The 20,938-nt window shown below is 39.8% G+C and overlaps 1 protein-coding gene across 6 annotated transcripts in view; it reads right to left on the reverse strand.

Moving 5' to 3' along the window:
• The window catches only part of WDTC1 (WD and tetratricopeptide repeats 1), a 72,305-nt gene that overhangs the window by 18,207 nt on the left and 33,160 nt on the right, over positions 1 to 20,938 (reverse strand). For all 6 annotated transcript variants that reach the window (XM_049712111.1, XM_033422479.2, XM_033422476.2 and 3 more), the window contains exons 4-5: positions 2,231 to 2,277; positions 1,676 to 1,787 (exon numbers count right to left, since the gene is read on the reverse strand). In XM_049712111.1, coding sequence (XP_049568068.1) covers positions 1,676 to 1,787; positions 2,231 to 2,277 — 159 coding nt within the window. The remainder of the gene's footprint in view (positions 1 to 1,675; positions 1,788 to 2,230; positions 2,278 to 20,938) is intronic.

Consider the following 20,938-nt stretch of genomic DNA (forward strand, 5'->3'; position numbering starts at 1 on the left):
CTGCATTTAAGTAGCTAAAGCCCCACTTGACTTTTAACAATTCACTCTTTCCACATGCACTTCTCTAATAGCTCACCAGCATAAGGGCTAGATGACACAGATGGAATTTGATCATTTTTAGGGACAACTAGTAGTCTTTAATCCTGGCTGGAGACAACATATACCTCACGCGCAATAGAAATAAACAGGAGAACCCTTGGGAAGAGCTTGTGGCCACTGCCATACTCGTTCCACACTATAGATGCCACCAGGGGGAGCTCGTCGGTTAAATAAATAGATCTGTGGTGTTTTATTACCAGAAGAGAGAGGAACCCTTTTCTATACCTTTTTATAACAGAAGAGAAGGCTGAGAGTCTGTGAATATAAGTGCCTTGCCCAAGGTCTTACTATTAGGGAGTATCAAGGTCATTGTCCAATTCTGGTCTCTGAACTCAACATTTTGTTTTCTATGATGCCAAACTGATAGCTTAGGTCCCTTCCCCAGATCTGACCCCACAGATTTAAACTGGACCTAACACTTTTCAGGGGAGGAAAGCAGTCTCTGTTCATCATGCAAGAGGTGAATCAGCATTGTTCTGTCTCTCAAATCACAGAAATTCATCTAGGATTGGTCCCTGGAACAGGAGATGAGAATCAGAGCTTAGGAAAGAAGCTCTGATGAGTGAAATAAGTTGGTTTTGAGCTCTTGAATCTTCTTCTTCAGGTATCTTGTAATTCATCTTGATATTAATTAGGAAAACATTTCTTAGATTAGTGAGGCTTTCCAAAGGACAGCCTCACTCTCACATACATCCATTACAGAATTTCAGAGCTGGAAAGACTTAAAGGTCATTTCCTTCAGCCTTCAACCTAGCAGATGGAAGTGCCCAGTGAGGAATACCTCAGTGCTAGGACATTTACTACATCCTCAGAAGGCCCATTTTACCTTTTTCAAATATCTCTAAGCATTAGACAATCCTTTCCTTCATCAGGCCTACACTGGCTTCTGAAAACTTAAGTCACTATTCCTAGGTCTGTTTTCTGGGACCGAGAGGCACAAGTTTCATGTCACTTCCACGTAACAGGTCTTCAGAGGTCTGAAGTCCTTTAAGTCCCCTGCCTCCCCTCTTCTCAGCTCAACTCCCCTAGACCAACAATCAGAGACTCATTTCCTATGAAAAGTAGAACAGCTAAAATCACCTGTGACAGGTGCTTTTTAAATCAATCATCTCATTGAACTGTAACATCAGCGCTGTGGATTGCTACTTCCTTTTTTAGTTAAATTATTTATTTACTCATTTATTCATTAACGTGGGGGATTTTCCTTAGCTACTTCCATTTTACAGATGGGTAAACAGGCCCAGAGGGGTCAGGTGATTTTCCCAGTTCACACAGCTTCCAAGGAGCAGATGAGGGAGTCAAACACAGGTGTGCCTGCTACTGAAGTTCATGCTCAGAACCATATCTCCCATCATCACCACTCACATAAGTATAAATTTATTTGGAGCTGGCCTCTTGGCTCTAAGAGAAGAAGCAGAGCATGGAAAAGAGACGGAATTTCAGGAATCACCAGCAGATGCTCAGATCACAAAGATGTCTGTGACCCCAGGGTATACATGGGACACACACATGCAAACACAACCACGTGCACAGCCCAGTCACACTGTCCACTTGCTTTGTGGCTTATCCTGCTCACCTTGACAGAAAAGATATTTGCAGTGTGTCCTGTGTGCATGGAAAGCAGCTTCTTGTGGTGCAGCGGGTCCCACACAATCGTGTGCTGGTCATCAGAACCAGAGGCCAGCAAGCTGCAAGTAGAGAGAAAGAACAGTTCTGACCTCTCCTCAAGTTCCTGCCCCCACTTCCTCTATCCCATGTTTCCCAGTTGATAAGGACTTAGGCTACACAGAACTTGAAGAACAGTAGATGTCACAGAATATAAGGTTATCTTGTAAACAGTGATTGATTCTCTTCTATTTTGTCCTGAGAATTTCTCATCATTCCTTAAATACAATAGCTTATCAAAAAAACAGGGTTTGGAAGGTCATTCAACTTTCCATCTATCTGGAATTCATTGTTTAACTGTGTATTGATAATGATGAACTAAACTTAAGTACATAGCACAGAGCAGCAGTCTCCACTCTTGGGTCCACTCTTTTCCTTAGATCTGCAAAGAGGAAGGAAAGACCCCTTCTCCCAACCTCCCCATACCATTCTCCAGCACCCCCTAGGTGTCAGAGCTCATACTTACTCTCCTTTCTCATTCCACTCCAGACAGTTGACACATCCTGAGTGACCCTGGGGGAGCAAATGGAGAGGGACAAGAAGAGAGTCAATTAGAGGTTCTCCTGGATCACACAACATCAAGAAGTGGAAGTGAACAGGTAAAACAGCCTTTCTGTCATCAGTGTTTTCCAGGCGTATGTGAGTGACCAGGATTGAATTAAACTGCCTGGCATTTTACAATATATAAAGTACCTTCATATTCATGATCTCACTTGATACTGAACCCCTCTGAGCCATAAAGGGCAGATTTCATTGATCCTATTTTGCAGAAAAGTAAACTGAAGTTCAGATAATAGTAGTAGAAGTTATATCCAAACAAATTTCTGCTCCTACCACTAGAGGGGACATGTCAACAGTCCCTTCAAGGGACACCCCCTCAGCTACAGAAAATCTGGCAGAGGGCAACTGACTGAAAGGCAGCCGATTAGCTAGAAGGCTGATCTTCCATTCATTTGGCACATATTTAATTCATCGAGCACTTACTGCATGCCAGGTACTGTTCAGATGCTGGGGGCAGAGCAGTATACAAAATAAATCTTGTATTTAGATCTTCTGCAGCTTACTTCCAAGTAGGTGGAGCCTGGTATAGTGAGGTAAATTAAGCTTGGGGATTTGAATTGAGAGACATGGAGAAGTGAGGCAGTTAATGACAGATGCTGAAGTTGAAAGCATGTGCGGAGAGAAGTCATGGCAAAGCTAGAAATAAGAGGAAACAGAATCCATGGAAAGCAGAAGGTATGAAGTGGCAGAAACTAGTCTTACATGGGAGAAGGAGAGAACAAGTCACTTCCATTCCTGCACTCTGTTCTTTCTTTCCCTCACCCTCCCTCATTCCTAATGGCACCTTGATTTTCATTTCATTATCTGCCCAGCCCAAATCAGACCATGTGTAAGTTCACTGTCCTTTCCACAGTGATAGGTTCAGGAACTTAGATCTAAGCCAAATTGGACACGGCATTCACTTGGACACAGGTACTGGCTCAGAAATGAGCCTGTGACCCCAATCGGATGCAAGGGGACCAGTTGCTGGGAGTGTGTGGAAAAGGAGTTTTCTCATTTTCAGGAGAGAGTCTATGAAAGGGATGCCTTTCTTCCTCTGGATGCTGGGTGTCCTAATGTGACTCCGGGACTTGGGACCACGAGGGTAGCCAGCCTGAGAGTGAAATAAACAGAGAGAGGAAAGCCCAGCCAAGGGAATCACAGAAAAATGGAGCCAAAGTGACCAGAGTAACCAACCCTGATGCCTACCCTACTCCTGGGCTTCCAGTCATTATTGTTTAAGGTCACTTGAGTTGGGCTGTTACCTGTGGCCCAGAGCATCCTGATTAACTCATTCTTCAGGTCGCAGTTTATCAGCACTTCCCTCAAGATGCCTTTCCCACCCTGTAAATCTGGGAAGGAGGCACATCCTTCCTGTGGGCTCCTACTGCCACACTGTATTATGGCTCTGTGTCGACATGGTTATTTTGCTTCACCACACTGAGCTGCAGGGAAGTGGCCTCTGTGTACTGTGTTCACTATATCCTCTAGGCCAGGTACAGTGCCTGGCACATATCTGCTGCATAATGAACAAGTGAGTCCAGGGGGCCTAGTGGGAAGAATCAAGAGACACGAACAAATCTAATTCCCTGACTCTCGAGGCAGAAGAGGCTTTTCCTCTGCCTTCTCCTTCCTTCTTACCCATTGTCCCAAAAAGATTCTCATTTGAGTTGATCCTCATTTCTTTCTGGGTTCTGCACTTAAATACATTATTGACACATTCATTCTGTTCAAACTCGCCAGACCACTTACTGACCTGAGGCTTCTCACTTTCCCACAGCACTTGGTGGACACCCCACACATGACTCTGGTCACTCTTTCTGGATCAGAATCATTTCTGTCCTCACCCCTCTCATTTTCCTACCAGGCTTTAAATTACTTGTGCCCAGGGCTCAGTCTTCAGTTTGCAACTTCCCAGAGTACCGAGGGCCTTGAACGAGTGCCACTTACTGAGGGTTTACAAAGAGCGAGGCACAGTACCTTGCACTTGGGGTAGGGAGAACAACGGCCCCCCTACAAACGTCCATGTCCTGATCCTCTGGAACCCATGAATATGTTATGGTAGGTGGCAAAAGGGACTTTGCAGATATGATTAAGGTTAAAATCCTCGAGGTGGGAAATTAGCCTAGATTATCCAGGTGAGCCCAATATAATCACACGAGTCCTTAAAATCAGTGAACGTTGGGACTTCCCTGGCATCCCAGTGGTTAAGACTTCGCCTTCCAATGCAGGGGGTGCAGGTTCGATCCTCGGTCAGGGAGCTAAGATCCCACATACCTCGGGGCCAAAAAACCAAAACATAAAACAGAAGCAATATTGTAACAAATTCAATAAAGACTTTAAAAATGGTCCACATCAAAAAAAAAAAAAAAAAAATCAGTGAACCTCTCCTGGCTGCAGAGAGTAGAGAGATGTAGGTGTGAAAGGGACTTGACCTGCTATTGCCGGTTCTGAAGATGGAATAAGGGGGTCACGAGCGAAGAAATACAGCAATCTCTAGAAAGCGGGAATTGCAAGAAAACGGATTCTACTCTATAGCCTCCAGAAGGAGAATAGCCCTGTCAAGGGTTTAGCCTGGTGAGACCCACGGCAGACTTCCAACCTACAGAACTGTAAGATAATAAATTTGTGTTGTTTTAAGCCACTAAGTTTGTGGTAATTTGTTGTGGTAGCAATAGAAAACTAATACAGCATTCTACATCCATTATCTTAAGAAACAGGTATCGATTCACAGAAAGATAGACAAGATCAAAAGGCAGAGGGCTATGTACCAGATGAAGGAACAAGATAAAACCCCAGAAAAACAACTAAATGAAGTGGAGATAGGCAACCTTCCAGAAAAAGAATTCAGAATAATGATAGTGAAGATGATCCAGGACCTCGGAAAAAGAATGGAGGCAAAGATCGAGAAGATGCAAGAAATGTTTAACAAAGACCTAGAAGAATTAAAGAACAAACAAACAGAGATGAACAATACAATAATTGAAATGAAAAACACACTAGAAGGAATCAATACCAGAATAACTGAGGCAGAAGAACAGATAAGTGACCTGGAAGACAGAATGGTGGAATTCACTGCTGTGGAACAGAATAAAGAAAAAAGAATGAAAAGAAATGAAGACAGCCTAAGAAACCTCTGGGACAACATTAAATGCAACAACATTCGCATTATAGGGGTCTCAGAGGGAGAAGAGAGAGAGAAAGGACCATAGAAAATATTGGAAGAGATTATAATCGAAAACTTCCCTAACATAGGAAAGGAAATAGCCACGCAAGTCCAGGAAGCGCAGAGTCCCAGGCAGGATAAACCCAAGGAGACACATAGTAATCAAATTGGCAAAAATTAAAGACAAAGAAAAATTATTGAAAGCAGCAAGGGAAAAAACGACTCCCCTAGGAGTTCCCAAGGGAACTCCCATAAGGTTAACAGCTGATTTCTCAGCAGAAACTCTACAAGCCAGAAGGGAGTGGCATGATATACTTAAAGTGATGAAAGGGAAGAACCTACAACCAAGATTACTCTACCCAGCAAGGATCTCATTCAGATTCGATGGAGAAATCAAATGCTTTACAGACAAGCAAAAGTTAAGAGAATTCAGCACCACCAAACCAACTCTACAACAAATGCTAAAGGAACTTCTCTAAGTGGGAAACATGAGAGAAGAAAAGGACCTACAAAAACAAACCCAAAACAATTAAGAAAATGATAATAGGAACATACATATTGATAATTACCTTAAACATGAATGGATTAAATGCTCCAACCAAAAGATACAGGCTTGCTGAATGGATACAAAAACAAGACCCATATATGTGCTGTCTACAAGAGACCCACTTCAGACCTAGGCACACATACAGACTGAAAGTGAGGGGATGGAAAAAGATAGTCCATGCAAATGGAAATCAAAAGAAAGCTGGAGTAGCAATACTCATATCAGATAAAATAGACTTTAAAATAAAGAATGTTACAGGAGACAAGGAAGGACAGTACACAATGATCAAGGGATCAATCCAAGAAGAAGATATAATAATTATAAATATATATGCACCCAACATAGGAGCACCTCAATACATAAGGTAACTGCTAATAGCTATAAAAGAGGAAATTGGGGCTTCCCTGGTGGCTCAGTGGTTGAGAGTCCGCCTGCCGATGTGGGAGATGCGGGTTCGTGCCCCAGTGCCCCAGTCTGGATCCCACATGCCGCGGAGCGGCTGTGCCCGTGAGCAATGGTCGCTGGGCCTGCGCGTCTGGAGCCTGTGCTCCGCAACGGGAGAGGCCACAGCAGTGAGAGTCCCGCATACCGCAAAAAAAAAAAAAGAGGAAATCGACAGTAACACAATAATAGTGGGGGACTTTAACACCTCACTTACACCAATGGACAGATCATCCAGACAGAAAATTAATAAGGAAACGCAAGCTTTAAATGACACAACAGACCAGATAGATTTAATTGATATCTATAGAACATTCCATCCAAAAACAGATTACACTTTCTTCTCAAGTGCGCACGGAACATTCTCCAGGAGAGATCACATCTTGAGTCACAAATCAAGCCTCAGTAAATTTAAGAAAATTGAAATCATATCGAGCATCTTTTCTGACCACAATGCTATGAGATTAGAAATCAATTTCAGGGAAAAAAAATGTAAAAAACACAAACACATGGAGGCTAAACAATATATTACTAAATAACCAAGAGATCACTGAAGAAATCAAAGAGGAAATCAGAAAATACCTGGAGACAAATGACAATGAAAACAGGACAATCCAAAACCTATGGGATATGGCAAAAGCAGTTCTAAGAGGGAAGTTTATAGCTATACAAGCCTACCTCAAGAAACAAGAAAAATCTCAAATAAACAATCTAACCTTACACCTAAAGGAACTAGAGAAAGAAGAACAAACAAAACCCAAAGTTAGCAGAAGGAAAGAAATTATCAAGATCAGAGCAGAAATAAATGAACTAGAAACAATAGCAAAGATCAATAAAACTAAGAGCTGGTTCGTTGAGAAGATAAGCAAAATTGATAAACCATTAGCCAGACTCATCAAGAAAAAGAGGGAGAGGACTCAAATCAATAAAATCAGAAATGAAAAAGGAGAAGTTACAACAGACACCACAGAAATACAAAGCATCCTAAGAGACTACTACAGGCAACTCTATGCCAATAAAATGGACAACCTGGAAGAAATGGACAAATTCTTAGAAAGGTATAACCTTCCAAGACTGAACCAGGAAGAAACAGAAAATATGAACAGACCAATCACAAGTAATGAAATTGCAACTGTCATTAAAAATCTTCCAACAAACAAAAGTCCAGGACCAGATGGCTTCACAGGTGAATTCTATCAAACATTTAGAGAAGAGCTAACACCCATCCCTCTCAAGCTCTTCCAAAAAATTGCAGAGGAAGGAACACTCCCAAACTCATTCTATGAGGCCACCATCACCCCGATACCAAAATCAGACAAAGATACTACAAAAAAAGAAAATTACAGACCAATATCACTCATGAATAGAGATGCAAAAATCCTCAACAAAATACTAGCAAACAGAATCCAACAACACATTGAAAGGATCATACACCATGATCAGGTGGGATTTATCCCAGGGACGCAAGGATTCTTCAATATATGCAAATCAATCAATGTGATACACCATATTAACAAACTGAAGAATAAAAACCACATGATCATCTCAATAGATGCAGAAAAAACTTTTGACAAAATTCAACACCCATTTATAATAAAAACTCTCCAGAAAGTGGGCATAGAGGGAACCTATCTCAACATAATAAAGGCCATATACGACAAACCCACAGCAAACATTATTCTCAATGGTGAAAAACTGAAAGCATTTCCTCTAAGATCAGGAACAAGACAAGGGTGTCCACTCTCACCACTATTATTCAACGTAGTTTTGGAAGTCCTAGCCATGGCAATCAGAGAAGAAAAAGAAATAAAAGGAATACAAATTGGAAAAGAAGAAGTAAAACTGTCACTGTTTGCAGATGACATGATACTATACATAGAGAATCCTCAAGATGTCACCAGAAAACTACTAGAGCTAATCAATGAATTTTGTAAAGTTGCAGGATACAAAATTAATGCACAGAAATCTCTTGCATTCCTATACACTAATGATGAAAAATCTGAAAGAGAAATTAAGGAAACACTCCCATTTACCACTGCAACAAAAAGAATAAAATACCTAGGAATAAACCTACCTAAGGAGACGAAAGACCTGTATGCAGAAAACTATAACACTGATGAAAGAAATTAAAGATGATACCAACAGATGGAGAGATATACCATGTTCTTGGATGGGAAGAATCAATATTGTGAAAATGACTATACTAACCAAAGCAATCTACAGATTCAATGCAATCCCTATCAAATTATTAATGGCATTTTTCACAGAACTAGAACAAAAAATCTTAAAATTTGTATGGAGACACAAAAGACTCCAAATAGCCAAAGCAGTCTAGAGGGAAAAAAACAGAGCTGGAGGAATCAGACTCCCTGACTTCAGACTATACTACAAAGCTACAATAATCAAGACAATATGGTACTGACACAAAACCAGAAATATAGATCAATGGAACAAGATAGAAAGCCCAGAGATAAACCCACGCACCTATGGTCAACTAATCTATGACAAAGGAGGCAAGGACATACAATGGAGAAAAGACAGTCTCTTCAATAAATGGCGCTGGGAAAACTGGACAGTTACATGTAAAAGAATGAAATTAGAACACTCCCTAACACCATACTCAAAAGTAAACTTAAAATGGATTAGAGACCTAAATGTAAGACTGGACACTATAAAACTCTTAGAGGAAAACTTAGGAAGAACACTCTTTGACATAAATCACAGCAAGATCTTTTTTGATCCACCTCCTAGAATAATGGATAAAAACAAAAATAAACAATGGGACCTAATGAAACTTAAAAGCTTTTGCACAGCAAAGGAAAACATAAACGAGACGAAAAGAGAACCCTCAAAATGGGAGAAAATATTTGCAAACAAATCAACAGACAAAGGATTAATCTCCAAAATATGTAAACAGCTCATGCAGCTCAATATTAAAACCTAAATAGATATTTCTCCAAAGAAGACATACAGGTGGACAAGAAGCACATGAAAAGCTGCTCAACATCACTAATTATTAGAGAAATGCAAATCGGAACTACAATGAGGTATCACCTCACACCAGTTAGGATGGGCATCATCAGAAAATGTACAAACAACAAATGCTGGGGAGGGTGTGGAGAAAAGGGAACCCTCTCGCACTGTTGGTGGGAATGTAAATTAATACAGCCACTATGGAGAACAGTTTGGAGGTTCCTTAAAAAACTAAAAATAGAATTACATATGACCCAGAAATCCCACTACTGGGCATATACCCAGAGAAAACCATAATTCAAAAAGACACATGCACCCCAATGTTCATTGCAGCACTATTTACAATAGCCAGGTCATGGAAGCAACCTAAATGCCCATCGACAGACAAATGGATAAAGAAGATGTGGTACATATATACAATGGAATATTACCCGGCCATAAAAAGGAACGAAATTGGGTCATTTGTAGAGACATGGATGGATCTAGAGACTGTCATACAGAGTGAAGTAAGTCAGAGGAGAAAAACAAATATCATATATTAACACATATATGTGGAACCTAGAAAAATGGTACAGATGAACTGGTTTGCAGGGCAGAAATAGACACACAGATGTAGAGAACAAATGTACGGCCACCAACAGGAGAAAATGGCGGGGAGGTGGAGTGATGAATTGGGAGAACAAACATATGGACACCAAGGGGGGAAAGCGGCAGGGGGTGGTGGTGGTGGTGTGCTGAATTGGGCGATTGGTTGACATGTATACACTAATGTGTATAAAATGGATGACTAATAAGGACCTGCTGTATAAAAAAATAAAATTAAATTAAAAAATTAACTAACTTCTAACTTGAATGATCATCTATATTCTAGAAATACAATGTGAATGTCAAAAAAAAAGAAACAGGTATCATTACTCATTTCATGGATAAGAAAAACAACGCTCAGAGAGGTTAGGTAATCTGCTGCGATACTGTGATTTATATATATATTTATACTTAAGAAAGATATATTTAGTCTTCATTCTTACTTCTGGCACAGAGTTCCTAAAACCCTTGGAATTTCCTAAGTAATAAGAGTGATAAAGGTTTCGTGATATTCATAACAAACCTCTTTCAACTAACACCTGAGGTTTATGTTAATGAAGTGATTTTTGGAAAGCACCTAAGGATGGAGAACCAAACATATGATTGGAGGGCGGGAACTTTCAGTCCCACCTCCCTGACTTCCAGGGAGGGGAGAGGGACTGGAGGTTGAACTGATCACCAATGGTCAATGATTTAATCAACCATGGCAATGTGAAGAAAAAGCAAAAAGGACAGTGTTTAGAGAGTTTCTGTGTTGGTACACATGTGAAGATTTGGGGAGAGCGGCATATACCTTGCCCTATGCAGCTCTTTTATCTGGCTGTTCCTCAATTATATCCTTTTATAATAAATCGGTAATCTAGTAAGTAAAATGTTTCTGAGTTCTGTGAGTCACTTTAGCAAATTAATTGAACCAAAGGAGAAGGTGTTTGGAACCTCTAATCTATAGCCAGTTGGTCCAAAGCCCAGGTGACAACCTGGATTTGCCACTGCCGTCTGAAGTAGGTGTTGGGGGTAGGGAACAGCAGGGCAGTCTTGTAGGACTGAACCCTTAACCTGTGGGATCTGATGCTATCTCCAGGTAGATCCTGTCAGAATTGAGTTACATCGTAGGGAACCCAGCTGGTAGCAGCGAGTTGCTTGGTGGTGTAAACAAACAAACAAACACCCCCCCCCCCCACATGTTAGACATGGCTAATGTGGCACAGCTAGTAGTGGTATCAGGAAGCATTTTAACTCAAGAGCTCAGGCTCTTAAGCACTGTCTGAGATGTATTAATGCTTCCAGAATTACTGTATTTGTCCTCAAATCAGTAGCCCATCCAAAGTATAGAAGACAGGCCACAGTAGACAAATATGATATTTATGATTCATTTTTACATAGTAAAAAAATAGCTCAGAGGCAGGTAAGTTGGAGAAAGTGTAGAGAGAAAGCCCAAACCAGATTCTACATAAATACAAAGTAACTATTGACAAAAAACATTAATAAAGGGCTCCATAAGTTAGAATGTATGTTTGGGAAGCTAATTTACAAGGCACAGCCTGTTTAAGAGGATTTGTTTTGGACTTGATAAATAAGGCTGGCTTAGATTAGGTACACGATCTATAATTACGTTGACAAATACAATGGAAGAAAATATGCCTATGACATATCAGAATTAAACACTGGGTAAAAAGGGGAGAAAACCTCAAACTTTAAAGGAACAGAGAGGAGGGACTGTTTACAGATGGCTCCTAAAGAGGAATAGACCTCTGTGTGCCTCCCTGGAACCCAGGAAATGTTTCTACTTAGGGTGAGCCTTCCACACCAGGGATCTGGAGAAAACAGAAAGTGCACAGAGAAAGTACCTGGAATAAAAGCTACAAATCTCACTTAAGTTAAAAATTACAACCCCTTACTTCCTACTTAACTTTATTAAATATTGATTATAATTACTATTTATTATAAGTTCCTATACATTTCTAGGTAGCATGGTATACAGGAGGAAAAGGAGGCAGGGAGAAGCGTTTTACCACTGACACTGCTTAGAATTGTAGGTGCATAATGATAAAAAGCAAATGGACTTTTAGGTGGTTTTCTTACTGCTTTTAAATTCCTTACAGACCATGCACCCCCTTACAAGCCTGCACTACTGCCCCCAATTTGGCATGCCACTGCTAGGTAGAATACTAGCTATTAATATACCTGATCTCATTATCACTCCCTTTTTACAGGTGAGACCAAGTCTCAGAGATATTAAATAACTTAGCCAGGGTCACACAAATTGTAAACACCAGAGCCCGGATAGGAATGCAGGTCCATATGACTCCAAAGTATTTCTCTGGCTGTGCTGGATTACCTCAAATGTCACCCTTATTCCCACCTGTATTAAAAAGAGATCTCACTGCTGCCATCACTTTAGAGAACTGTTTGTCAGTCTGATATAAAGTTAAGCTTATATCCACTCTATGACCCAGCAATTCCATTCCTTAGGTATTCACTTAAGGGAAATGAAAACATTTGTCCATCTAAAGACTGGTATAAGAATATCCATAGATGCTTTAATTTTTAAAGCCCCACACTGGAAATAACCCAAATGATCATCAACAGGAGAATGAATACACGAAAGTAGTGTATTCCTACAGTGTAATCCTACTCAGAAATAAAAAGGAACTACCCATAGATACATGCAACCACGTGGATGAAACTCAAAAAACGTCATGATAAGCAAAAGAAGCCAAACACAAAAATATGTATACTATATAATTCCATTTACAGAAAGTATATGAACAGGCAAAACTAATCTATGGAGACAGAAGCCAAAATGTGGTTGCTCTGAGGTAGGAGTGTTGACTGGAAAGGGCACCATGGGAACTTCCAGGGTGATGGAAGTATTCTCTATCTTGTCGTGGGTGGTAGTTACTCAAGTGCCAAAACTCATCTAACTCAACACTTGAGACCTACGCACTTTATTTTTATGTAAATCATACCTCAATAAAGAGAGGGAAGAAACAAGGTAGTAATAATAATAGTGATAGTGGTAGCTGATATATAATAAGCGCTATCTCACCATCTACCAGCAACAATACTGTGCCCTTCATTTACGCTCTGAGTTAAACTTTACAACTACCTTGTGATGGAAACACCACTACTATTCTCATTTTTCAGATTGAGGAAAAGGTTAATACCCCATACTGTATAAACAGTATAGTAAGAACGTGAATTCATGTCTGACAGATTCCAGAACTTGGCTCTTAACCATGGTGTCATATTGCCTTTTTAATTAATTATTTTTAAAATATTATTTTACAATCTACTTTAAAAAAAATTTTATTTATTTATTTTTATTTTTGGCTGCATTGTTGGGTCTTCATTGCTGCGCGGGCTTTCTCTGGTTGTGGCGAGCAGGGGCTATTCTTCTTTGCAGTGCGTGGGCTTCTCATTGTGGTGGCTTCTATTTTGCAGAGCATGGGCTCTAGGCGTGCAGGCTTCAGTAGTTGTGGCACATGGGCTCTAGAGCACAGGCTAAGTAGTTGTGGCACATGTGGGATCTTCCTGGACCAGGGCTCGAACCCGTGTTCCCTGCATTGGCAGGCAGATCCTTAACCACTGTGCCACCACGGAAGCTCCATTTTGGCTTTTTAAATTTCGGGGTATTTCCCTCAAAACTTAAACGCCTGCTATGTGTCTGCCAGTACTGTACTGGATCAGAGAGATATAACTGAGTCAGACAGACACATCTCCTGTCCTCTGGAGGAGCTGATGAGGTTTTGTTTTCTCCTCCTCTTCTCCAAACTTATAACATTAGCCTTTCCCCATGTTATTATGATCTCATAAGCATCACTTCAAATGGTTATAGAATATTCCTCCAAAGTTTAAACTATATTCATCTCTACCTTAGTATTGTACACTTAGATCAGTTCCAGTTTTGGTGAGTTGATGTATTTTAATTTATTTATTTATTTATTTATTTATTGGCTGTGCCATGCAGTATGTGGGATCTTAGTTTCTTGACCAGAGATCAAACCCGTGCCCCTTGCATTGGAAGTGCAGATTCTTAACCACTGGACTGCCAGGGAAGTCCTGAGTTAAAAGTCCAGTGGGGGCTTCCCTGGTGGCGCAGTGGTTGAGAGTCCGCCTGCCGATGCAGGGGACACGGGTTCGTGCCCCGGTCCGGGAAGATCCCACATGCCGCGGAGCGGCTGGGCCCATGAGCCGTGGCCACTGAGCCTGCGCGTCCGGAGCCTGTGCTCCGCAACGGGAGAGGCCACAACAGTGAGAGGCCCGTGTACCACAAAAAAAAAAAAAAAAAAAAAGTCCAGTGGGAAAAGACCATTTACAGGTGACTGGGCAACCCAGACTAGGCACAAAGTCATGATTTTTTGCATTTGACTGGAAATATATACAATCTGTGTTGTAACGTTAGGTACAGCCAATGCTACTCAGGAGCTCTGCTGTGCAGTCACGGTGTGGAGAAGTATATTAAAATAAGAAACATTATTAATTAATACAATTTAGGAGACAACAATCTATCAAAATGTAGGACCTACGGGAAAAAAATAATAAAGGTCATTCTTGATAGGGGAAAAAGTTGGGACACACTGCATTAAGGGAATAAGAAAAGAGAAGCAAAGAGCTAGGAAGTCTGCCAACCAATGTGTATCCTGGCATAACCCAAAGGACTGGAGATCCTTTTGTCCAGATTTATTCTTTTACAAGAGGAAGCTGGGTGACACATATGAGGCATATGAGGCAGAATTGTAACAGCAATTCTTTTACAAGAGGAAGCTGGGTCACACATATGAGGCAGAATTGTAAAGTGAAAGAACGGTCTGGGTTCAGCTCTAGCTTGGCCTCTTTCTAGGTATATGGGCAGTCACTTAAGATGCCCAGAGCCTCAGATATTTCACTGGGAAATGGAGATGATGATAATGTCATCCCGACAAGATCACTGTGGAGATCAAATGATGTAATATATGCAAGGTGCCTATAGCACACTTTGGTAAATGCTGGCTCCCATTCGTGGAACTCATCTTCAGGTATCTTCTCTTGCCAACCTCTGTGTGTTCTTCCAGATCCGACTCTCAAAGACCCCTCCACATGGCCAGAATACTCACAAAGGGTATACATCTTGAACAACTGGACTCCTTCCTATTTACTAACTTTTTCTAAAGGGTTATTTCTGCAGCTATTAAATTGTTACCCTAAGCTCTGACCAAACGGACAACTCATTTATTCCACACCCATTAGGTATAAGGCACTGGGAGAAAAGGGAATAGACAGTAGAATAAACAAAGACAGGTCCATGTCTATGGTGACATGAGACTAAGGTCTACCATAAAAGAAGAAGGAGAGAGGTACCAAAAAAACCCAGAAGACAGGAGCATCAGGCTTTAAGAGCAAGATTAAACGATCTTTGAGGACATAGTCTAGCTTGGAGATAACTGTGGCCCAGTTTGCATGGATACAGGTAAGGGCCCTCTCTTAACTGCAACCCAAACCACATACATGTTTAACATACCCACTGACTTCAGACCTAAACGTTTGTATAATGAAGTTCCACTGAAAAGATCAATGCCAAAGAGCATGAGAGTTAGAGATGTTCAGTGGACCCTCCACAGGAAATGCCAACTCGGAAAGAGAGGAAACAGATGGCCATGTGCTTCTCTATAACTCCTTGACAGTGTGAATATGAGTCTGAGCAAGGAAGATTTAGATGAAAATCCAGCAAACATTAATTAAGCATCTACTAAATGCCAGGGTAAGTGCTAAGCTGTTGCGTATATCAATTCATTTAAACTTCACAATACGCGTGTTTATTAGCATGTATTGAGATTACATAGTTGTAATATGACAGAATGGAGTGAGTCCTGAAGGCAAATAAAACTCGACAATTCTTCACTTGCTCTCCATTCACTTAATGATTTGATAGTTATCTTAAAGGCAGAATGATCAGACTACCCAGACATCTCCATAACATCCTTTTGTTGCTTCTTTAACTTAGTTCAATGGTTTCTCAAATTTTAGTGTGCCTTAGAATTACTAAATGGAGCAATAAGAGTAACAAGAATAATTAAAACTTAGCTTACTATGTGTCAGGCCCTGTCCTAATTGCTTCACATAATTACCCTTCAAAATCCATTAAACTGTCCATAAAGGACAGTTAATGTGTTTTCATGTTCACAAGCTGTGTTTCCTTGAGCAAGTTCTTTAACCTCTCTGTGCTTCAGGTTTTATATCTCTAAAAAAGGAGATAATATACATAACCTCATAGGGTTGTTGTGGGAACCAATTCAATAGTCGTAAAGCACTGTGATAGCTGAGTAGCAAAACTGGAAATCAAATCCAAGTATGTTCTTTCCCTTGCACCATGATAATTCAAAACTTATAGTATAGCCTGATGTGAACTATGATTACTGGGGAAGGAAAAATCCTCCTAGAAGTCATGAAAAGGAATGATTTAAAATATATTTCAACTTCTATATGTTCTAGCTAAAAATCTAAGTATAAATATAGTGGGGCAAGTCAACAACCATAACTCATGTCAGAAAGTTTTTCCTTATGCTGACCTATATCTGCAGTCTATCCCTGCAAATTCTCTTCATTCAATCTTTTTATTTGATTGATTGATCTTATTTTTATTTTTTATGTGCTAGGCACTCTTATACATGCAAAGGCTACAGTGCTAAATAAGATAGAGAACTCTAGTGGTGGGGGAGAGAAAAAAAATAAGCACAGGAATCAATAAAATGAGTTCAGATAGTGATAAACGCTATGTAGAAAATAAAACATGGTGACAGGTTATACTTTAGATACAGTGGTCAGGGAAAGCCTCTCTGATATAGCTATGTTTGAGGAGAAATTTTAATGCTGAGAAGGAAAAGCATGCCAGGCACAGGAAAGAAAAAGTACAAAGGTAGGAACGGGCTTGGTATGCTGTAGATACAGAATGAAGGTCAGTGTGGCTAGAACATAGTGATAAAAGTGACAGAGTAAGGCAAGATAAGCTCAGGGAGGTGACTAGAGGCAATATTCTAAGGGTGTCATAAAGGCCATAGCAAGAAGCTTCATGAGGCCAGGAACTGTGTTATCTTATTTTCTGCTATATTCATCTCCCAGAGTCTAGAACATTTCTGGCATATTGTAGGCACTCAATATACGCTTGAACATATGACTGAAATAATGAATGACTCCCAGGTTCTGCCCTCTGGTGCTTCAGAGCATAAGTTTACTCCATCATCTCAAGCAGAGGTTGGCACTTTTTCTGTAAAGTGCCAGACAGTAAATATTTTGGGTTTTGCAGGCCATATGGTCTCTGTTATAACTACTCAATTCTGCTGTTGAATTACTAAGGCAGCCATAGACAATACATAAATGAATGAGTGTGGCTGTGTTCCAATAAAATTTTTTTTATAAAAATAAGTGGCTATACATTCAACCCAATCCCTATGAAAATCCCATCTGCCTTCTCTGAAGAAATTCACAAGCTGAACATAAACCTCATATGTAAATACAAGGGACCCAAAATAGCCAAAACAATCTTGAAAAAGAAAACAGAGTTAGAAAACTCACTTCCCAATTTCAAAAATTACTACAAAGCTACAGTAATCAAAACAATGTGGTACTGACATAAAGGACAGAAATTTAGATCAATGGGATAGAGTAACGAGTTCACAAATAAACCCTTACATTTATGTAAGGTTAACTGATTTCCGACAAGAGTGCCAAGACAATTCAATGAAAGAAAGAATAGTCTTTTCAACAAATGGTGCTGTAATAACAATATGCACATGCAAAAGAATGAAGCTGGGCCTCTACATGACACCATATATAAAAATTAACCCAAAATGGATCAAAGATGTACACATAAGATCTAAAACTATAAAACTTTTAGAAGAAAACACAGGTGTAAATTTTTGTGACCTTGTATTAGGCAATGGTTTCTTAAATATGACACCAAAAGCATAAGTGACAAAAGAAAAAAAATAATTTGAACTTCATGAAAATTAAAAATTTGTGTGTCTAAAGCACTCTCAAGAAACTGAAAAAAAACCAGAGAATGAGAGAGAAAATTTCAAATCACATATCTGATAAGTGTTTATTATCTAGAACATACAAAGAACTCTTATGACTCAATGATAAAATGATAAATAACAATTTAAAAATGGGCAAAGGATCTGAATACATTCCTCCAGAGAAGAAGATATATAAATGGCCAATAAGCACATGAAAAGAAGCTCAACATCATTAGTCATTAGGGAAATGCAAATCAAGACCACAATGAAATACCACATCACACCCACTAGGATGACTATAATAAAAAAAGACAGATAATAAGTATTGGTAAGGGTATGGAGAAACTGGAACCCTTGTACATTTCTGGTGGGAATGTAAAATGGTGGTGCCACTTTGAAAAACAGTTTGGCAGTTCCTCAAAAAATTAAACCTAGAGTTGCCATATGACACAGCAATTCCACTCTTAGGTATATAACTAAGAGAACTGACAACATATGTCCATACAAAATTTTTTACACAAATTCTTCATAGCAGCAGTATTCATAATAGCCAAAAAGTGGAAACAAGCAAAATGTCCACTAACTGATGAGTGGATAAACAAAATGTGGTGTAGCTATAGAATGGAATGTTATTTGGCCATAAAAAGGAATGAAGTATGATTCATGCTACAACACAGATAAATCTTGAAATTATCATACTAAGTGAAGGAAGTCAGATACAAAAAGCTACATATTGTATGATTCCATTTATATGAAGTGTCCAGAATAGGAAAATCCATAGAGACAGAAAATAGATTAGTGGTTGCCAGGGGTGGAGCCAGGGGTAGGGGATGGGGAGTAACTGCTAAAAGAGTTTCAATTTTGGGGTGATGAAAATGTCAGGAGTTAGGTAATGGTGATAGTTGTACAACTTCGTGAATATACTAAAACAAAACAAAAAACAAAAAAATGCTGAATTGTACACTTACATAAAATAAAAATGATCTTAAAAAACTAAGTCAACAAACAGGTGGCAAGCTGGATTTGGCCTGCAAGTCATAATTTGCTGACCCCTGATCTAAAGGATAGTTCTTGAAATCTCTCACAAAGTCAGATCTCTGCTCCATCTGTTTCTTACAGGCTATTTGATGAACTTGTTATCTAATTTACTTCTCTCAACTGATATTGTAATAAAACTCTGACAAGTCTTTGTTAGAATCAGGTTACACTATGAAACTGCCCTGGTCTACCATACTAATTATATTAAAAAAGAAAACCAATCTAGTTTGATATGACTTGTTTCTAGTGAATTTATGCTCAAATTATACAAGAAACAAAAAAGCCATCAAGCCAGTTGCGAAGGTGGGACATATAATGTTTTCAACTTGTTTAAGGACAATATTAAGAAAACTAATAAGGCAAGAGAATAAACCCACCAAGCCGAGAACCATTTGCTAAGCCCTTTAAAAAAGTAGACACATGGTTGAGGTGGAAAGAATGTGAACTCTAAAGCCAGACAGGCCTGAAATAAACCTTTTTTCTTTTCTTTTTTTTTTTTTTTTTTGCAGTACGCGGGCTTCTCACTGTTGTGGCCTCTCCCGCTGCGGAGCACAGGCTCCGGACGCGTAGGCTCAGCGGCCATGGCTCACGGGCCCAGCGGCTCCGCGGCATGTGGGATCTTCCCGGACCGGGGCACGAACCCGTGTCCCCTGCATCGGCAGGCGGACTCTCAACCACTGCGCCACCAGGGAAGTCCCCCCTGAAATAAATCTTATTAATCTTATTTCTACCACTTATGTGACCTTGCAAGTGCTGTTTTACTCTCCTTATTTGTAAAGTGAGGTTACTTTCCTCTCCCTCTCTCCACCTCTCAGTGTTAATGCCTAACACTATGCCAAGAAATCCACAAGTGGAAGAAATAGAATGGATCAAAGTGAGATTAGAACTTTAAGGTGGACTTTGAAAACCCTAGGGATGTTGAAAGCAAGTACCACCTGCCTCCGAAGTGAGGACTGCAGGCCACAAACTGAAATCCCAGGATATTTGGCTCCTGTCTGGTTATGACAATAAAACTCACTGAGACAAGATGAGCTAGCGCATATAACTAAAGGGGATGTGAAATGCTCAGCAAAGATGTCCAAGGAATACAGAGAAGTGGTTTGGTCTATATACCAGAACACCTTAGAATTACCCTAATCAACATTAAACTTAAATCCTCTAATCTCAACCTCCCTTCAGGCCCTCTTACTCAGTTGCTGCCACTACAACACTTCTTTATATTTTCTTAATGAACATTTTTAACTCTCTATTTTGAAACAATTTCAAACATATAAAAAGGTACAAGAATAGTACAAAAACACCCATATATACCTTTCCCCATTTCATTAACTGCTAACATTTCTTTCTCTCCCCCCTCTCCTCTTTCTTTCTCTCTCTCTCTCTCTCTCTCTCTACACACATACACACACATACACACACACACACACTTTTTTCTTGAACCATTTGAGAATAAGTTACAGACCTCAAGACCCTTTACACACTTAAATTTCAGTGTCAGGAAATTTGACACTGACACAATTATTATTCAATATACAGTCTATATTCACATTTCACCAACTGTCCCAATATTATCCCTTTGATTTTGCTGATCTAGGATCCAATCCAGGATCACACACTGCATTTAGCTGCCATTTTCTTTTTAGTCTCCTTTAATCTGGAACAGTTCCTCAGTCCTTTGTTTTTTACGACATTGACATTTCTCAAGAATATGTCAGCTGTTCTGGAGAAATGTCTCTCAGTTTGGATTTGTCTGATTATTTCCTCGTGATTAGTTTTAGATAATGCGTTTTGACAGAAATACCACCTAGGTGATTTTGTGTCCTCCTCAGTGCACACTATCAGGTGTCACCTGATGTTAAGGTGGTATCTACCAGGTTTCTCCGCTCTAAT

This window comes from Orcinus orca, chromosome 1 (assembly GCF_937001465.1).
Source record: "Orcinus orca chromosome 1, mOrcOrc1.1, whole genome shotgun sequence".
In the NCBI taxonomy this organism is placed as follows: domain Eukaryota; kingdom Metazoa; phylum Chordata; class Mammalia; order Artiodactyla; family Delphinidae; genus Orcinus; species Orcinus orca.